At 37.2% G+C, this 21,327-nt stretch overlaps 1 protein-coding gene across 1 annotated transcript in view; it reads left to right on the plus strand.

Annotated features, from left to right (window-relative positions):
• Positions 1 to 21,327, plus strand: part of CDH13 (cadherin 13) — a 434,526-nt gene that overhangs the window by 368,167 nt on the left and 45,032 nt on the right. Inside the window, exons 9-10 of the mRNA XM_042821675.1 lie at positions 9,634 to 9,816; positions 10,970 to 11,223. Of these exons, the coding sequence (XP_042677609.1) occupies positions 9,634 to 9,816; positions 10,970 to 11,223 (437 nt within the window). The remainder of the gene's footprint in view (positions 1 to 9,633; positions 9,817 to 10,969; positions 11,224 to 21,327) is intronic.

The following is a 21,327-nucleotide window of genomic DNA, read 5'->3' on the forward strand; positions in this document are numbered from 1 at the left end:
GGTCTCAATATACACTTAAATCTCATGCGTTTTCAAAGCAGGCCACCCCAGCTGCAAGTGAACTCCTCTCAGGCTGCCTTTTGAAAGCTCACATCACAGTGCTGTATGGGGAGGCTCAGATCACTCCGCAGTCATTAGTCCAATAGGTTACATTTATTACTGTTATTCTCTCTTTTTGACCTTGGGAAAGGAATTTTTCTGTTCTAATGGGGCTGGAGACCCCGGTACCTTGTCAGGTTAACAAGAGCACTGTGGTTTACTGGATGTTCAAGATACAATGAAGATTTTTCTGCTATGGCAGGAAAAAATAGAATAGGAGAGAGACCATTAATTATCATAGTTCACCTATGTCTCAGATCTCTAAATTATTCTCCTTGCAACATACCTTTTTGATCTAGCAGTAATACTAATATTCAGTGAATACTGTGTGAACGGGATTGTAGGGTAGATAATTTGTAAGAAAGTCACATAGAACTAGTAGGCAAAGCTACATGTGGTAGGTTTCATTCATCACTTTGTTGGCAGGCATAGAACACTTGTGCTCAGATGGATTGAAAAATGGAACGTAGGACTAAATTCTCCCTTCCCCACCTACTTTTCCACAGAAAACGCTGGCTAGAGATTTCATTTTTAAAATTCAGACAAATTTTGTATCACTACAGATAAAACTGCCTGTAAACTTCCATCTGTACCTCCTGCCTCCTCTGGCACAGTGGGAAACCTTGCAGTTCTTATCTGTTTCCAAAAAAGAATTTTCAGACTGGGCTAACTTCAGTTGGCTCGCAGCTGGAGGGGCTTGTAAATCTAGGGCATCTCATCCCCATCGGTTGGCACAACCTAAAATGCCAGAAGTTTGGGGAATTGATGAAATTCACTGCTAAAATATTCTAGAGATACCAGTTGCTTTCGATGCCTCAAACGGTGCATTTAGCCACTGCTCACCAAAGACCACGTGAAGAAGCATAATCGCTGTCAAAGCATTTGCTGTTGGCAGCTTGGGCTGTGATCAGCTGTAAGCTGACGCAATGAATATCTTCTCTAGAAAAAAGCTACAGTGTCCTCCCAGGACACAAAACAAAGGTATCTGATTAGATGCATGTGCCTCTTTTTATCTAACAGCCCAAAGAGTCTGCCACGGGGAGAATCTCATTTACATTGTAATTTCCTCTCTCTGCAAAGACATGGTGGCTTCCTAACCTGTTCAGAACAGGGTTAAGATTTGCAGTATAGAGGTACCAAAGCAGATTTTTTTTCCCCACAGCATTCTGAAAGGTGTACAAAGGATTTAAAAAGCCCTGTGTTAAGCTGTGACTTGAACAGTGCAATCTAATTTGGAAATAGTTTTAAATTGAGACTTACTATTCAATAATCAAGTCTCATTTAACCTCAGTGTTAAACCTGTTGTTGAAATAACCAAACCATGGTGACATTCAGTATGAAGTTGTTATCTCTATGTGAACTTCATAGACTAACTTATTATTTCCTTTCTTATAACAATTGAGAGGCAATCTTTACCATAATTTTAAACAAAGAACAAATAGCCATTGGTGCTGATTGCTAAATTATGTAATAGTATGTGTACCACTTGGGTTCTTTAAATCTGGAGTTGGTGCTTTTTCAGAAAATTGTCACCAACTTCAAGTTATCAAAATTGATGCTGAGTCACGGCTACTCATAATGTATGTGACCAAGTTAGAGCAGCTAACAGCATTACAGACTTCACTTAAAACAGGCTATGTGTCTCACAAGAACTGAACAGGTTGTCTGCCCATAAGTATATAGGCTGCGTTGTAGTCTAGGAAGAGACCAAAGCCACTGCAGTAATTTCTCCTTCGATCTCTTCTTCCCAATTGCCTACAGCTTTGATGTTCAGAGTGAATTCTTTTGTCCTGCTCTCAATGAGGATATATTTTCTGAACTCATTCCACATCTCAACTCCCAAAACCATGACTTAGTCTGGGAAACAGTAGGAGAGTTTTGTTGCTTACTGACCCATGAAACAAATGCTCCCCACCTGTGCCACATGAAGCAGTCTTAGTGGCAAGGAGAGTTTGCATAACTTCCTTCTAGCAGGAGCAAGCAGTTTCCATGCTTTTTCCATTAGTAAGATACCATAACAAAGCTCATCCATATATGTCAATCTTCAGCATCAGAAAATTTGTTTGGGGTAGGAAAAATTCTGCTAGAAATGAAAGAGGAGCATTCAATAGGCCTCCTTCTCTTCCCTCATGACTGCCATTGGCCTAAATGAGAACTGTGTGGATTGTTGTAGAATGCTTGTAGAACTCCTCTGCTTCTGAAATGTGGTGCAAGAAAGTGAAAGAAAAATGCAGCTGTGTTTGTTCTGTTCTAAAAAAGGTGTCTAGGATTTTAAGAAGACGACAGACTTTATACTGCTGTTGATGGGAAGAGCAATGAGGAGGAAATAATACTTAGCTGGGTTGGCTGAATACATCACAAGTGCTCTCAAATGTGAGAAGCAGATACCTCCCTGGTCCCCAGGGAGGACCAGGGATGCTGGTGCTGTAACGGGTGTAGTCTGCTCTTTCATGTTCAATCAGATCATCATTTTCTCCAATGCTGTTGTTTGAAACATAAGGCTTGTTCTACTTGGCAGGGGGTATGGGAAGCTTTTTGATAAGAAAAGAACATTACTATTTCTTTGAGTTTTTTTCAAAAGGATGCGAAGTGTAGTAAATACACTGGCCTTTCACTGTCTCTCCTCTATCCACCAGAATAGAGAAAGTTTTACTATAATGGTGACCATCATTCCAGAACTGTTCATTGCATCTATGGATATTTTAATTATTCTATAAATAATTGAATGCATGTTGCATTTATAGGTGGAAAAAAATGAAAAAACAAATGCTTTATACATGCTGAAAAAAAAAATCAACAGTGTGTTAGACTTCCTTCCGAATCTGGTACAGACAACTGTGATGAATATCCTGTAGGTAACAGGCTTAGAGGCAGGCATTCAATACATGATTAATACATGTTAGAATTTTCTTCTTGCCTTCACTCCGTCTTCATGTACAGGGCTGAGAAGTAATCAAAGTCTTCTGTAAGCAAAGGTCTTCAAAACTATTCCAAATAAGTGGCTATTTCCAATTAGACTTCACTATCACTTATGAACAGTTCCTGAATTGCCTTTTTGTCTTCTTTGAGCAAATTAATGAGGGGACAGGAATACAACATCAACTTTGAAAAGCGTTTGAGCACTGCAGTGGGGAAAGAAGCAGAAAGAAAAATTCTTTAAATTCAATTGTGAATATTTCCAGGATCTTATTCTGTCTATCTTTCAAAGTTTTCTAAGATTTATGCTAAGAGGGATAAAAGGACTCTTTTCATTACCTCTTCAGCAAATTAACAGACAACTCATGCTGCACCCAGCATGTTATTCATCCATCCTTTTTACTCCATTTCTGCATTCTGTTCCTGCCCTTTTCTGTCATGAATGCTGATACCTAAGGAATTCTTGAAGAGATCCAGACACATCCTAGAGATATGCTGGTTCATTACAGTGGAAAACTTGAAGGACCCAGAGCATGAAGAAACAGCCTGATTAATAATGTCTGTTTCTTTGTTTGTTTGCTGCATTACTTGGACTTCTTAGCAGTACTTTTCCAAGCAGACTGACAAGTAACAAAACAAGTTAAAGTCATACTGAAACCCCTTTGCCTTTCTTTCATCATTGATGCGTATAATATCAGCAGTGCTAAGCATCTTTGTGCTTTTCAGTAAAAAGGCACAAATTTATATAGCCTGCAGAAACTGTAGACACATTACAGAGAGAAGAATTTAATCTTTGGCCTTCCGTTTAGCTAATTAATCTTCTGGATTTGTTGCTGTTTTTACAGGCTGCAGCTTATCATGGACAAAAATGCTCGTTTGGTCTTTCATTATTGAGCAGTACTTTTATTTTGTAACATAACTGGTGTGTGCCTTGAACGATCACATGGTGTTTACATTGCATACCCTGTGAAATTCATTGAAAAGTAAAAAGGGAAAATGTATCCAAAATGATTATGGTCAATTTTATATATTCAGAAAGATATATTTTTTTTTCTAAGCTACAATTGAATTCTTTCTGTAATTTCACAAGGGAGTTTGAAGAATATTATGTGCCTCAAAAAAAAAAAAAAAAAAAAAAGATTAAGCTGAAACACTTTAAAAAATAATATAGTGCCCAAATGCCAGTGTTACCACAGTAAGATGCTGACAATTACTAAAGACTGTTCAGGTGACTCATACCTTTAATTTGTGTTTTGCATCTAGTTTACAACACCAGTTCTTGTCATACTATGGCAGTGCTTTATATTTACATGGTGTCTTTCTCCTAAATGGCTTCCAAAGTGTTTCATACATTGCTGTGCGTACAGATTACATCAATTTAATCCATTACATTAATACTGTTGTCCCTGCAGTGAGGTACAGCAACTATTTGAGCCCATGTAGTAGAGGCAGTGCAGAGCCTAAAAAGAAAGAAAATACCTTCAAAATGTGTAGATCAGGGAGAATGTAACACCTTGTTACAATTTGCCCTGATGACAAAATTAAAGATACACTTGTTCATACAGAGAGTTCAGCATAAGGTGAGTTGGTTGGGTCTTCCTTATGGCCTGCCTCAGACCCCGGTGCTAGAGCAGCACATTTGGGCATTGTGTTGAAATAAAAAGGTGACTAAAGAATCACCAGTATCACTTTGTTGTGTGCTCAAATGTTAGGGAATGGCAGTGGGTGCAATTTTTTCCACATGGGAGAATTCGGTTAGCTTTGCTTGATCTACACTTTCATGTCAGATGCCATTCCATCATACTGCCCCTCTGCTGCCATCTGTCATGCAGCAACAAAATGGAAAGGAATACTGGTGGAATACTAAATACTGAGTTCAGCCTCTACTGCCACACCACCAACATCTGCTTCTGGGCTAATATAATAAAAATAGGAGGCATTAATTTTGAACAGCTCTCGTATGTTGTTTTCTTAAGAAATGTATATCTGCCATTCAGGTGATAGTGTGCTGAAGTGATAGTGTGCAAAATAAAAGGCACATGTCGTAAGTAGAGACAGATTGCCAAAGATTGTATACTTTATACTTTTTTTTTTTTTTTTTTTTTTTTTTTTTTGTATTTTCAAGGAAGTAGATAGAAAAATGTTTGCAAAAGATGTGGACTTTAGTGGAGAAGGACAAATACAATAATATAACTTCCTTGGGGAGTTTCTAATAAAGCTGTGTGAATTAATATATCCCATTATTTCTCATCTTTTGTAATTTATAGATGGGGAAACAAGCACATGATAATAACTCAGAATACCTTCAACTAGAACGTTGCCCTGATTAATGCAATCTGACGTGCAGTTTTAATTTGGTTGTTCTTGACTGGGAATCACAGCATGTAAAATCCTAATGAGCCATGGGGTAGTGATCACCAATCCCAGACACGTTTATCTCACGTTGTGTTTCTGCTTGTGGCAGCTCTTAAATTTAGGTTATATCAGACCCCACTTTGAGGCAGAAGTTTTTCAGTGACTTCATAAAGGCATTAAGGTTATACCCACATCTCATCTCATTGCTTGACAGCAGACATTCAGGTGGTACTGATGCTATTAAGTGCATTTCTTGTTCTGTGCTCTGAGAAAGTAGTGAAGAAAACCTTACTTATTATCTAAAAACTTTAAATAAGGCTATTGGATAAAAATCCAATTTTCATACAGGCATTTCCACTTTTATTTGAGGCTGAAGTAGGGTTAGTATCTAGTTTCTCAGGCAATGACACTTTACAAAATGATCTTTCCATGTATCTCCTCCATGATGGAATTCTGCTCAGTGTGGAGATGGATTTGACTCAGTGTTAGGTCATATCCTGGCTCTACCAGGAAACATTGATATTAAGCCATCAGGCTAACTGCTGAACTGAGGTTTCCTGGGGACTCTCCTGGGTACAGTTAAATGAGCTACATCCTAACACAGGTGTTGTAAACCTTGTCATCCCTTTACTGACTCTCCTGTTGTAAGAAATGTATGCTGCTTGTTTTCACTCTCAGGACCCTCCATGAAACTGTCTTTGTGCTCCCTCACAAGAATGTCCAATAGTTGGTGTCCACTTCCCTGAGCTTCTCTGTGACAGCAAGCATAGCTAATTCTCAAAAGAATCTCTGCTTCCTCACAAGCACTCTCACACTCTTCATCCACATCTATCCCTTGATTTTTTTGTATGTATCTCAGCAACCTGTTAAGTCTTGTTTGTTTACCCAAATCTAATGACTCGGGGTAAACCACAGGCCATTTCTGCCTACTCTTAATCGCTCATTGTTTCTAAATTGCTATTGGTCTGTTGTCTGTCTTATTTTTTGTTTTGACTGCAGAAAAGCAATTGTTTATAAACCTCCAAGTATAATACAATGACCAGAATTTCCCAGCTGTATTTTCAACAAATACAATAAATGACAATATGGCATATCATCTACAGAGCAAGTAAACCTTGCATATTCAAATAGTTGTAGTAAGTGAACATAGCTCCTTCCAGCCAAGTGCATCTCTGTCTCAAGGCCTTCTAAATTATTAATGGGGGTCCATATTATAGCAGTTTAAATAAAGTTCTGAACTCATCTACTTTATTCTTAATTTATAGTGGTGCTTAGGGGAAGTGCGGATATTTAAAAGGAGTAAAATCAATTAATTCTTGATCCAGTTATTTGTATTAGCCCCTATGGGGTTTTATTTTAGAGCACTGGATCAGCCTTTCCAAGTTAAGCACCAGGAATACAAAGCTTTTATTTTGAAATATGATTAACCTGTAGTTATCTTTTCCCTATCTGCAAATCTGATTCCTATTTTTGTCTTTTCATTAAGTTTTCCTTCTTGGCTTTTGTTTTTGAAAGGGAGCTCATATAAATATAGCAGATTTTTCTGAGGTATCAGGAACCAGATTTTTTTCTTATAAAAAGGTGTCTGAACAGGCAAAGGAGTTCACCTTGAAGATAATATACTCTTTATTTTTCTGTGTCTTTCTGTTTCACAGCAGATATTTAGCTTTTGGAATCACAATCTGTGATTTATTACAGTTTTTGCCTTCTACAGACCCATGTGATAACTTCTGTGATTTGATCATTCTCCTTTTTCATCCATCTTGAACAGATTTTAGTCTAAATTCCAGACAGCTTCAAATACCCCTTGTGTTTGTATATGGTCATTTCAAAAATGCAGAGGACGCTAGGGCTGATCATACCACTATAGTTGGAATTGCCCATCTTGGCACAGCCTCTGCCTATAGATATTGTCAGTTCCTTGATATGCAGTTGTCAGAATCTCTGCAGTTTTATGGCCCCAGCAACTCTGTGTGTCCTTTCTGAATTGCTAATGCACTGCAACTGAAGCTACTGAGAGCTCTTCCTGGAAAAAAAGAAGTGAGTGCAGAAGAGAGCCAATATCAGCTGAGATATCTTTGAGTTAGACACCCTTAAAATGACATTAGGTATTTTTTGAGTTAGGTGGCACATTGTGGAAACATTTTCCATCATAGTCTTGCGCTGGTAGGGTAAACACATAAAATATCTCTCTCTGCCTTCTCAATTATGCATCTAAATAAAACAGGCAGATTTAAAATTATTTAACTCAAACATGTCTAACTATTCTCATCGTGATCCAGAGAGTACTGAACACTGCACCGTATCAGACTAGTGTATTAAGGACAGGACTAGAGGGTCAGAATGGCTTAGGAGTGGCTGCCCTGTCGGATCTAAGATTCTTGAGGACTAACACCCTTGAAATCTAATCACCATTTTACATAGTGAAATAGGAATTGCTTGGTAATGGACAGGCATTTGGAAAAATTCTGACTGGTGTCTTGTTTAACACGTGCTCAAGCTGAGACAAAGGGAAATAATACAGAAAGATCAGACCAATCATTTATTTTCAATTGGAGTTAAATATATCCAAATGTGCTTTCCAGTGACAGCGTTTTTGCTGAGCTTACCAATCTTTACCAATCTTGGTAATCATTCCGCTGTTATTTCCAAGGTTCTTAATAGAGATTTCTTTTGATTCACTTCAAAGCAAGTGAAAATATTGTTTTGTTATATTATCATTTAAAGTTAATTAAACTGCAAATGAACTTAATGATCTCTCCAAAACAAACCTCAATCACAACCTATTACATATTAACTATCAAAATCAAAAGAGTCTTTCAATTCTTTGTTAAATGCACCAAAGAAGATAGAAATGGCCAGTCATTAATGTCATCCTTTTGTAACATCAAATTTGAGGCTGGAAAGCTTGAATTGAATACATGCACTCAAATTACATCATTATGTTGAAAAAAAGGGTTGGCAATATAAGTCAAATTTGTTGGAAGAAACCAAAAATAGATAACCGAACACAGTGAAATACATCGTTGTCTCCTCTGTTTTACTATGAGGAAATACATTTCACCTACTATTTTCCAGATTTTGAAGCCTACATATTAATAAAATGCCATCTTTTAGGTCCTGCATTCTCACAGAATCTGTAGTGTTCTGACTTGATGTGGTCTATAAGACAGATGTAATGACGTCATTTTGGTGATTTTTGCTCTTGAGTGACTTATCGAACATTGTCACTGACAATGAGCAGGGATGGCAAAACCTGTTCCTGTCATTAAAGTTTGTAATTTTGGACTTTTGAAGGTTTAATCCCCAGAAATGCTAAGATTTCCTTACGATCTATAATGGTATTGCTGATGTTCAGCACTTCTGAGGATTAGGTATGTTATCAGACCAGTTTATCCAGCTGTATAGCAGGTATTATCTTATCTCTGTTGCATACAGCCCTTTTAGCATGTCAGCTGAAAGTAGTTGAAAGGTGAGGAGTGTTATTAACTCTGACCCTTGCAAGGTTTTCAGATGGTTCACTTAATGTTTTTGCTGCTTAAATAACAATGATGTTACACGCTGTTTGACTGGAAAGCAAATTAGAGAGAATTGCATAGGGCTTGGCTGTTGGTAGTGCAACAAACTACACAAGGTCATAAAAAACTCTTCTACTGAAAGGAGAAACATCGCCTTAGACTTATTCAGACACAGCAATACAGGAGTTCCAACTATAAATTTTAGAGCAACACTCCCCAGCTCCAAAGTGGTATTGGAACACTTTTAGTGACAATTGTTTGATGTATTGATAATAGTACAGTGAAAAAAATAATGATGAGGAACTTTATAAAAATAATCATCTGAAATGCAAGACAAGATTATATTAGGGGGCAAGAATGAGTTATTCAGACAGCTACCTCTTCCACTTAGTTTTGAGTGGAGTTCCCCTTCTGGTAGTTACCTGCACCTATGCAACACTGCATCTGTTTTCAGGATTCTCTTTTCCAGCAATATGAGTGGAAGTCTTTTTATGGCCAGAATCTCCCTACATCTGATTCCTGTTGCACTGCTTTTTATCTGTGATCCATTGAATGCAGAGCAGTAATGTGCTACCTTACATTTCATGGGTGATAGTGTATTATATAGAGCCTATAATACTCAGTTTCAGTCAACATTTTTCTCATGTTGTGGTAAATAATTAATGCTGGCTTGTGCACTATGTGTAGGTGTGGTCAATAATTGAAAATATTAACAATTTCCTCTGTTTTTTTTTTATCTTTGTAGTTTCAGGCCACAGTAAAGGAAGGAGTCACAGGTGTAATAGTAAACTTAACTGTTGGTGACCGAGATGACCCAGCAACTGGAGCATGGAGAGCTGTCTACACTATTATTAACGGAAATCCAGGGCAGAGTTTTGAAATCCATACCAATCCCCAGACTAATGAGGGAATGCTCTCTGTTGTCAAAGTAAGGATAATTTGCTGCTGTACTGCATTATTACTGTTAAGTTTCATCCCCTGGATTTATTGCATAGGAGAAGGTGCGGCAAGGATGAGTTTCTCAAAAATGCAGTTAGCCATCAGCCCTTATTTCCTTCAGCCAATATGTATAACTGCCTTTTTGTTAGAGTTATCTTGCTTCTTTAGTGATAACAACCTGCCTGTTGCTATACTGTCCTAACTATACTGTCCATGTGCTTAAATAACAGCTACTTTTGTGGTAACCATCACAATTCATTAATAGTAAGAGTTTACAATGCAGTTTTTTTGGGACTGAGGGTACAATCAGAATTCAAGTGTCACATTTTGTTCTGGTAAAGCACGTGTGCTGCAGATGCCAGGGAAGTAAGGACATGGCTTCAGGCTGAACTGGAGGGTTCCCTCTGGTCCCACATTTCTGAAGTATTATGAAAAAAAAAAATTATCAGCTTTGTATGAAGACAATCCCATTTTAAACGCTTTAAAAAATAATTGAAAAGAAGAAGTTCTGGTTGCTGCCTGTACCAGAGTTTTCTTTGTGTGACTTCAGAAGAGACATTTTCAATACTTGAAAGTAATTGAACTTTTTTCCATGGCGGTGCTTTTGGCTTCAAGGTAGGAGTTGAGAAAATGGTCTGATGGTGTTTATCATACATAGCTATTAAGATGTTCTGTTCAATTAATGTATGCTGCATCATAAATAAGCATAGACATATGGGAATTATATGTTTGAGGTACAGAAAAAAACGTATACAATTTTAAATAGAGAAACATCTAAATCATTCACCAAGCGTGACTGGTCAGCTCCCCAGTAGTAAAACTCAAATGGAGCTGTTTAAAAATAACAGCCAAACTCCTATGAACTCACACTATGAACTCTACTCTGTGAATGTGAAGAAAGGAATTAGGAAAATTTTAGGAGCGACCTGTGTGTGTTACCCTGTAGGCATGATGAATTTTTTGCTTTTCACTGTTGATATATAAAGAGGCACTTTATAATTATTGACATGTCTGATGCTAAACTCTTGACCAAATATCAGATGCAGTACATGCTTTTGTCCTTTTCTGGTTAATTTTGTCTCCTGAAAGCTTCCAGGAGTGGGTATGAGTGGTGAGTGTTAAGTATTCTCTTTGTTTTATAGCCTTTAGACTATGAGATTTCAGCATTTCACACGTTGCTGATAAAAGTAGAAAATGAAGACCCACTGATTCCAGACATAGCCTACGGCCCCAGCTCCACAGCAACAGTTCAGATCACTGTTGAGGATGTGAATGAAGGCCCTGTTTTCCACCCAAACCCAATGACAGTGACAAAACAAGAGAACATCCCTATTGGCAGCATTGTGTTAACAGTAAACGCCACTGATCCAGACACTTTGCAGCATCAGACTATCAGGTGAGTGCACTACTCTTTAATTGCCATCCATCCAAACTTATCTTTTTCTAATGACCAAAAATTTGTTTGCTAATAGAAAATCAAAGTTGTTTGGGCTGTAGATAATAAATTGAGGAAGAGGTTTTTTTTCTTGCATTGAAGAAATACAGTATGATAGAGACAAAGTACTGCATTAGACAGGGAACAACAGTCAGATACAGCAATCTGACTCTCAGCAGTGTTATTCAGAGCAGGGGGAAGATACTGATGCCCTTTGGGATTTGGGCTAAGTTTAAGAAACAGTTATTGAAGTTCTCCATATGTTTACAAATTGCCATGAAAAACCAATGGAATCATATTGGTTATTGTTAACAGTTGATTTTGGAATCCTATAAGAGAAAAGTAAAGAAAATAGGTAGATTTGGTTATTAAAATCAGTAATGAGACAGTATTATCTAAATTTCCCCCCTTCACCTTGTTGAATTTCTTCTAACTGCATTGGCTCTGAAATTGTAGGAAATGTTGTCATATCACTGAAAACTTAGCTTGATGTATTGCGCATGACCAGCTGTGTAACATCAATGCTTTTTGCAATCCATCACGCTTCACAAAGGCACTCTCAAATCTTGACTATTACTACTTCATAAACTAAAAAGAAGTTGCACAGAAGTTTTTTATACCTTCATAGCTAGAACCTGGGATGTTTTTAACCAAAAGCAAGATTTTCTTTCTCATTCTTCACATGCAGAAAAGAAGAACAGAAACAAGAAAGTTTGAGTTAGGATTGAAGCATGATCATATATGGAAACTATTTTAAAGGAAGTGTCTGTCTTCGAGGTGTTTTCCAACTATGATTCTATAAGTTAGTAGAAAATAATGCAAATATAATGGAAATCTGGAAAATAATGGAATTACTCAGAAAAGTTAGTTTGACTTACTTGTACGCCCTTCTTTTTGCTAAAATAACAGAAAAGTTTAAAACAGCATTCTTTAATTATGCTAATATTACTGAATCACAAAGGATACCAGCAGTGACAAAGTAAGACTGCAGTGTACAGGAACGGCATCTGCAGTTAGAGCAGTGTGAAATTGCATGTATAAAGGCCAAATGTGCTCAGTAGTTTGGATCTGGCAGAAAGGTTTTGTCTTCCAGTTCCCACGAGAAGATGTCGTGTTTAGAGTGCGGGCCTTCGTTCGGGTTTATGGAGGTTGCATATCAAACCACACAGTTCTTAGAATCTGCTGTTATATCATCAGTGTCCTTACTGTGATTACACTGGTAAAATGAAGGCCAAGCAGACAAAATGCAGAGTTTTAACAAGATATTACACTAAATATCAGTGACCATGAGCAAGCAATGTTGTGTGTCTACAAGATGCAATGAATATCAGATTTTGATTGTGTGTGCTGTGTAGGCAATGTCTATCACTGCCAACAAAGTATGTATCTGTTCAAAATGTGCAGATGGATACAAACAAAAGAACCATAGACGACTGATAATTTTACTTTTCATTCTTTTCAGCCTAATAAACTGAGGTCTGTCTAATTGCAACATCATTTCTTACTAGTTCTCTATGTAAGATTTGTAGAAGGGGATGATGTCTATTAGTAATCAGTAGATTTGGTTACTCTAGTAATACAATATCGTAAATGCATTTCAAGAACCATCAATAGTGTATTGAAACCTTTGGTGCCAATGTCCACTTGTAGGTTGAATTTATGTCTTGAACTTCCCAGGTCTGAATCAATTCAAATTATTTATCTCTTTGAGAAATTCCTAAAGACAGCTGTACTTCTGAAGCAATTTTCTTTCTCACTCTTTAGCTTGATGTGTTTTTGCAGTCTGAGAAAGAATTTCATTTAGAAGCTCAGACAAGCTGGCAAAAATATATTCTAGTGAAGAAAATGTGACTCCAAGGCTCAAAAGCACACAATGTGCTACCTGTTTTGTACACAATTAGCAGTGAATTTTCATAGTGTCAAGTCTTCTTTAATGTACTGATGTTAGCATTTCAAAGATACTCAAGTTAGAAACAATCATCCTGGAAACAAGAACCACATGCTCATATTGACCAGCGATGTAATATAGGCATCAAGTTTAATATGACTCTAAATTATACCTGTTTAAAACTGAGCTAACGCTGACTATAGCCAGAGCTGTGATTTCCTCTGAAAAGGCTGCAGTGACTCTAGTGAGTTTTAGATATGGATATTGAGGAAAGGAAGAATTGGATAGAAGCAGGGGATTTACATTTGGGTGGGAAATAACATTTGTTCCTCTGTGAGCACTGCCAGAAAGAAAAGGAACTTGCTCAACTTGGATCACGTTTCTTAGATTCATTAACCTATTTTTTAAAGTGTTTAATTCCCTCTTGTTTCCAACTTTTCTAGAATTAAGAAAAAAAAAAAGAAAAAAAAGAAGGAAATCCAGCAGGCCCCATTTTAATTATAACCCAACAATTTATTAATAGAACAGTAATGAAGTTTCTGAAATTTGATTTCTTAATCAGAGATCATTGTTATTTTTGTGCCAGATTTAATAGTTTAATTTTGGGTGCCTCTTCCCAACCTCTGAAATTTTAATCAGAAGTTTCAAGTGTACATGTCAATGAGAAGTTAAAGGCCAAATTTAATAACATTTTCCACCTTGGGAAATTAAAAGAAGAGCCTTATTCTCTGAAATCCAGTATTAACAGTAGATCTTAATTAAACACAGTTATGGTCCTCAATATTTTGTCTGTGAGGAGAGGTTGATTTAAGTATTTTTTCCTTTTTTTTGGATTTAAGAAGCCCACGGTATTCAGTAGTTAGGCTTTTAACTATGTGTAAATAAGTTGTTTACTGGGCTTATTTATAATTTTTAATTAAATCAACATTCTTCTCTGGTTTCATAGCTTATCATGGCAATGTATTTTTATTACCTACTGTGCTCTTGGATTTTAAATTATTTATGTAAATATATTATTGCAGTATTCATTCTCAGTAAGCAATGTGACTGAATGCTTCAGAGATATCTTCACAGGAGAAGTTTATTATAGCTCTAAAGCATATCTAATTCATTAAGTAGAATTTAAATATAGCATTTGAAGCTGGGGAACTCAGAACCCAAACTGCAGTGAGTTTCATGGGAATAAGAAAGACAGCCATAAATGAAGTGGTTTATGCAAGATATGTATTTATGTGTGTCTGTAATTGTTTTTATCTGCACCTGATTCCAGCTGGCTCCACATAATGTAAGAGGTTTCTGGAAGCACTGAGTAATCTATTCAGTCAATATCTGAGGGATCAATTTTGCATACTTTGTTTCACGTCACGCCTTTTAAAGTGCTTTTGTTGCAGATAGAGGTCAACAGACTTGCATTCTGGCATACACTACCATCACATACAGAAGTACTATATAATGAGAGATAGAAAGTTGTAAGCAGTGAACGTTATGAAGTAGCATGCTTAGTCATTGTTAAATATATCTCCTAGAGTCTGAAGGACTTGACTTTGATTCCTAACAACAGGAGATTTGTTTTTTCCTGGTGCAGGCAGAAGAATAGTTCTATTGTTATAAATGAATGGCTGAGCCATGCTTTCTGCATGCAGCACCAGAGTTTTTCACTGTAAGTTATACCCAAGAGCATCTTGAGTTGGCTCTGCAGTTTTATTTATGACCTGCCCGAACCCAGCCACTGGGAATTTGTAGCACATCTCTCGTTCTGAAGTTGCTGTATATTGGGCAGTGGAAATTGTTTTTCTTTTCCTTTCTCGTTTAAGTTAGAAGGAAAGCCAGGTAGAGAGGGAAGCTACTTGAAGCAAAACTTTTTCCTCTTCTGTCTTGTGGCACCAAAATTTGAAACACAGAAACACTGACTCTAGAGAGTTATATGTACTGGGGCAGGCAGGCAAAGATGGAAAAGGAGAGGTGCCAATTCCATCATGACACACAGTTTCCACCATAGTTTTAGGTGCTCACTGATCAATAATTAGCTTGACAGCTCACTGCAGAACAGTTTGTTTTTTTTTTTTTACTGAAATTTACTGAATGTGTTAGTATCAGCAATCTTGTTAATCATCATGATAAATAGGTCCAATTATTATATTATTGATATCTGAAGGGAAACAAATTGTTTTTTGTTTTTTTTTTGTTTTTTTTTTCTTGACCAAAGAGATTTCCACCTTTTGCTTACTAAACAAAGTAAGCATGCCCCATTCAGCAAACTCTTTAGGCCTACAGCAAGACAGGGTGGGAGCAAAATTGCTTTTGCACCTCTTTTGCTTTCATTTCACACACATGACCAGACTGGTATAACTCTGGAAGAGTGATAGTGGTTCAAGATAGTGACTCAAACCAGGCCCTTTTTCTCCTGTTTACATGGTTTGCAGTTGGCCAGCACTGTTCAGACAGTTCAGTCTGAATTAATGTGGTGGAAGCAGCTGATAAAAATCAGAATCTCTGGTGGGAATTCTTGAAATCAGACTGAAGAGAGTAAAAGGTAGTAAAATCCTGGTGCTGAGAGGATAAAAACATCAGCAAAATCTGGAAAGCTGATCCTAAAGAAGCTGTGGGCAGGATCTTACACTGACTGCTCAGGAAAGCCACTTTCACCTGTTATCTTCAGTATCAGAGCTACACTATATGCAGGTCCTTCTCTTCCTAGTGAACAAATGTTGATAATCTGCTTCCCAAAGTCTGTTATTCAGTCCTTTTATTATATCATGGGGATTCCCTGGTTTAATTTACAGCCAACCTGTCAACATCTCCCATTTAACTCCTTTGGAAGTTCCTAGGATCCTAAACTGCTTCATGCATTTGTCTTGGTAAACAGCTCCCCAGTTGTTGTTGTTTTGTTTGGTGTTTTTTTTTTCCTTCTTTATTGATATTCCCTGTCTCTGCATTAGGGCAGATGTTAACCCTATTTTCTTTTTTTTGACTTTGCATGTCTTCATTTTTAGTGTTTAAGGACAATTTCCCATGTAACCACTTGATGTTTTGATATCCTGGCTTTTGCCTTGCAGGGAGGTGGGGCAATCTTCCCATGCTCTCTTTTGCTTATCCATACTAACATCATAAAACTTTTGTTCTTCCCAGCTGCTGCCAAGATCTGGGGGAAAGATTAACATATGTGAACAGACAGCTTTTACAGTTGGTTTTTTTTTTCTCATCCACTAGCATATGAAAGGAAGTCCAGCAATGAGAAAATTTTCAATCTTAAATCTGCCTAAAGCAAGGGTCCTAAGAATTCTCAATCCAACGATTGAGGGTTGCTGTGAACCAAAACAGTAATTCAGAGTTTTGAAGGGAACCTATCTGCCAGCAGCCAGCCTCTAACAAAAGGCTGTCAGAGGATTGTATGCCTAAAATTTTCTGTTCTGCTTTACTGTGTTGGCATAAATCATACTTAATATGTTGATATTAAAGCTGTATGTGATAGAATTGAGAACTTCTGTATCCATGTAATCAAATAAGCCATAAAAACCAATTTTAACTTCCCTTGATATTACCTTAAGAATCTAAAATTCTTGATTAATAAGGATGAATGTAGCATTTAAGAGGAGTTTAATTACACCCTCTGTCTTTATCTCACATAACAATATTATGCCACATTATGATTTCAACTGTCAGCACTCAGAATGAATGACTGTGAACTGTGAAATTATAGGCCACATTTTTCATGTCACTGACTAAACAATATTGCAGATCTTCTTGAGGAAATACAACAATAGGATATATCAGTCACAAGTTATGCTTGCAGTGGAAGCCAGATCTTGACAATAACTCACTTTGTCATTACTGTTCTCTTCTGGTTTCAAAGAAGGCAGGATTTTGCCTCTGGAAGAAGTAAAGACTATCTTGATTATAATAAGTTGGCTATCAAATAGGGGATGCTGTGTGAGGAGGCAAGTTGACAGGGAGGGGGTGGTAGGAATTCAGTTACTATTTTATGGCTGTTGCATTCTTGAGTCAGCCAAGTTAGATCCTGTGTGCATGTCTGAATGCAGTTTCAACAGTTTTCAGTGATGCTTTGACAGAGATTTATTTGTATTGGTGATATGGAAAGACTATATATAACTCCAGCAACCAGTTATTTTTATAAGACATCAAGCATTCAAAAAAAGCTTGCCAGGGAGACCAATAACATGTCTAGGTTAGAATCCTGTCACCAAGCAGAAGCACCAATTAAACCATTCCTCTTCCTCTGAGGAGTTCAGCACTTCTGTCTTTAAAGTAGGCGCAGTTCTTAACAGATTAGATGTTGTCTGGCATTCAGGTTCTGATTGGAGAAGAGAAACGAGAGTTCTTCCAAAGCTTTTTTGCCTTGCTGTGAAGGTATGAAGCGCCAGTTTTATGGCTCCATTTCATTAATTTGCAATCTCCAGATTAGAGAGTGAGCATGCTGAATTCAGTAGCAAAATTCCTACTGAATCTGGATGTAGGATTTCACCTCAGAACTTCTGGTACATGTTTATAGCAGCATCAAAACATCCCTCATCTGTGTGTGTGAGAAGAACTCCATTTTATTTCAGACTCACAAATGGCTACTCTTAGAGTGGAATTTAAGTCCTGTAAGGAAACTGTCAGAAGACCTAAGCACTCATTTTTACTAAATGGAGCTCTGCAATGCTACTTTAATAGGAAAGTACACTTGCAGAGTTCAGTTGGAATTTTTCTATTAACTTAGTAATAAGGATGCCAATTCTGTAAAATGGTTTCCGAATAAGAGTGAAATTATACACGTTGTTAAGCAGCAGTAAGCCTGGAGATCCATTCTTGGGTTGAACATGAATTGCTGGGGACTGGCTTCTTCCTAATTTCATGACCGCTATGCACTATGCAGATATGCTTACAGAGACCTACATGCTTACTGTACGTATAGGTAGGTAATTTTATTTGTATGATCATTTGGGGTAGCTCCATTGGGCAGTACTTAGCATACCATTGCCTTGGAGATACTAACCTGCCCAGGTTTCATGGAGTATTCCAAAACCCCAAAGAACTTGTACACATTTACCTATTTTAGAGGGTCCGTCAGAATAACGTTTCCTTCTTTTACTTTCAAAAGGGAAATTTCCAATAGAGCTCTACCCACCTGAGGCTTGCCCTCTCTGGAGGTGGCATTTTCTATATTAAAAAAAAAAAAAAAAAATGCAGCCAGATGTATGGTAATGCTTCGGAGCTAATACAAGAAAATGTTGTATCACTAAGGCTCGAGGCTTGCAGCGTCAAAACTGAGTACTTAAAAGTCTCTTCTGGCCCTGGAAGCTAAGTTAGCTAGTGTTCAAAACCTGTGTAAATCAAAAAGGAAAACAATACTGTTTTAACTTTCCATAGCTTCATGTCAGTTTTGTTAAGTGAGGTCAACTCATGAAAACTGTTACACCGTTGAGATTTTTACTTAGAAGGAAAAAGGAAGACAAGCCCGTAACAACTTTAATCACTGCATAACCACATAACCCCTTGAATGAGCTATTAGTTTAACATATAGGTGAGTGCTTTCTTTTCTGCTTCTGTCATTTCAGGAAACAAAACAGAAACATTTTTTGTTAAGGACTTGGTGCCTCTATTTTTTTCTGTCAATTGAAACACTAAAGTTTATCCCCTAATGACAGTGTGGTTATGCTGTCAAGGAGTCTGGCAGACTATTCAGATCCCTAGTTATATGGGAAGTGTCTATGAGAAGTTTAACTGTTGGGCATCCAAGGCAAGGCTAAATAGTATAGAGTAACTACGATATAATAATGCTTAGGAGATAAATCTCTTTGACTAAGCGAGCATCACCATCTAACTGAGGTTAAACAACTGTAATTCTTCAATTTCTTGTCTTTTTAGTACTCAGTCTCATCACCTTTACTGAAAGTGTCATAAACAAATACTTATCTGGAGTTCTTTCCTCTGCCTTCTTCAGAATTTCCATTATTGGCCAGCAGATTCCTTAAATGACATGCAGTGTTGCTTTATGTACATCTGGAAGGGACTGGGTGATTACAGTGATGAACATAATAGAATAATTGGGCTGTATAGACTTGTGGTAAGCAGTACATCAGAGCAGGCATCCAGATGGGCACACTGTACTTAACAGTCACAAAAAAAGATGCTTTGTAACCTCCATTACAGAGAAGTGTTCAGTACCAACTCATCGTTTTGCAAAAATGGACTTTTTTTGTATATAATACTCTTTCATTTATTATATAGTTGAAAAACCGTTTTTTTTCTCAGATTGTACTTTATATGCTGAAATATATATAAGGGCCATTTTCTCAGTCATGCTATATCTTGTTGATATGCTTTGCAGACTAACTAGCAGAACTTAATTTCTGTAAGTATTCTTCTCTGTTAATATTTACATATTAAATGTATTTTGCAGAGACATCAGTAAGATAAGGGGTGTTATAGTGCATATCTCCTGAGTAAATACAACCGAGCATGGAATCTGACTTTTAATGTTTTTGTTCAACAAGTGAAAAGTAGTATTTCATTTCTCTAGCATCCCTTGGAGGCACAGGCAGAAAGAGAAAACAAATCAACACAGCAACCTGTAACAAATGTAACAACCCAGACTTGATGACATTATAAATAAAACAACTAAGACATGGTTATACACAGTCTTGAAAAGTGATGAGGGCCAGACAGGTGGGAGGGTGCTCCACGGATTTTAAAGTGCATTTGGACAGCTTGTGTGCTTGAGAACCTGATTCATAGAGATCAGAAAAGGTAAATCACGCTTCCCTTTTCATTTGTCATGGCCACTAAAGGCAGTGAGTTAGGCAAACCAAAGCGAGTGGCCTGAAGTAAAGGAAAAGATACGACATGATATCCCAATGTGCTTCAACATCTGTGACAGAAAGTAATTACATGGGGTTTTTTTTGTATAGTTCAGTGTACTCAGTCAAATAAACCTTGGCTAGGAGTTTATTAAGTTTATTATTACATAGGAGTTCATTATTACAGTGGGAATCTAATATAACAAAGAATGAAAGAGAATTAATTTTCTTCTGTAAGAACTGCACCCATGACGTGCACAGTGTTTTCAAAATCAACTGGAAGAGAGAAAATATTTTTTGTTATCATTATTAGCCAGGATTATATATGCCTTTCTCTTAATGCTAATGGATTGGGCAGTCATGTGAATTTTTTCTTGACTAACATATTTTCACACTATCACATGTGTGATACTGATACATACTGAATTTCTCACCTACCACTTCCTTCTTCGTTATTTTATGCCACAAGGCTAGAAAGTATTTTAAGTCAATGGATATTAATTCCTCAGGGCTACATAACTATACAAATGCATCAAGACGGTCTGTTTTCCTATACAGATACAGTCATTTTTAAACAAAGCTAAACTAAAGGACCAAAAGGAAAAACATCTTAATTGCTACAATAATACCAGTGTTACATATTTTATGGAATTAGTTAAGTTCTGTTTCTGTGAAACAAAGATATTAATTTGTTGGCTCTCCAATGATTTATAAAGCCCTTAAAGAATTTCCAGCTCTTTCACATAAAGTCAGACCATTAATCAAACATTAGATGGCTTTGTGTATATTTATCATGTAGATGTTGTCATAAAATTAACATTATTGTGTTCATGTATTGTAGTATACAAAACATAATCTCATGCTGAGCAATGGTAAGGATGCTGTTCTCATTAGGACTTCAGTATAGCTCCAGTTGTTTCATGTGTACCTCTATATAATTTTCCAAAAGTAATGCTTATGTAAAGTGATTCTCATATCTATATGAAGAACACAGAATATTTTGGCTGGGCTAGGAGTTCCACACAGCTTCACCCTAGAGGTCAGTCACATAAGAGTCTGAGAAAGCAGAAGCCTTGCATTCCCCACCTCCTACTCCCAGCACTGTGTACCAGCAGGAACTCGAATCTCCAGCACGCTGCTGTAGCTTCTGCTGAGCTCCCTGCTGCAGGGATCTGGTGGCAGCAGGGGAGAGATGTGTTGATGTTTTGGTCTTTAGAGCTGGCAGCGATGTGGCAAGGGCAAGAGATGGGTTAATGAAACTGTCTGACCTCCCAGATAAAGCTGTTCCCCCAGACTCCCAGCCCACAGCTACAGAAACACAAGCCAAATGGGAGATGTGTAAACTAAAGCATGTGTAATGGGGTGCGTGCGGGCTGA

The sequence above is a fragment of the Centrocercus urophasianus genome, unplaced genomic scaffold, assembly GCF_019232065.1.
Source record: "Centrocercus urophasianus isolate 14NV4802_14NV808 unplaced genomic scaffold, USGS_Curo_1.0 seq_2, whole genome shotgun sequence".
Classification (NCBI taxonomy): Eukaryota; Metazoa; Chordata; class Aves; order Galliformes; family Phasianidae; genus Centrocercus; species Centrocercus urophasianus.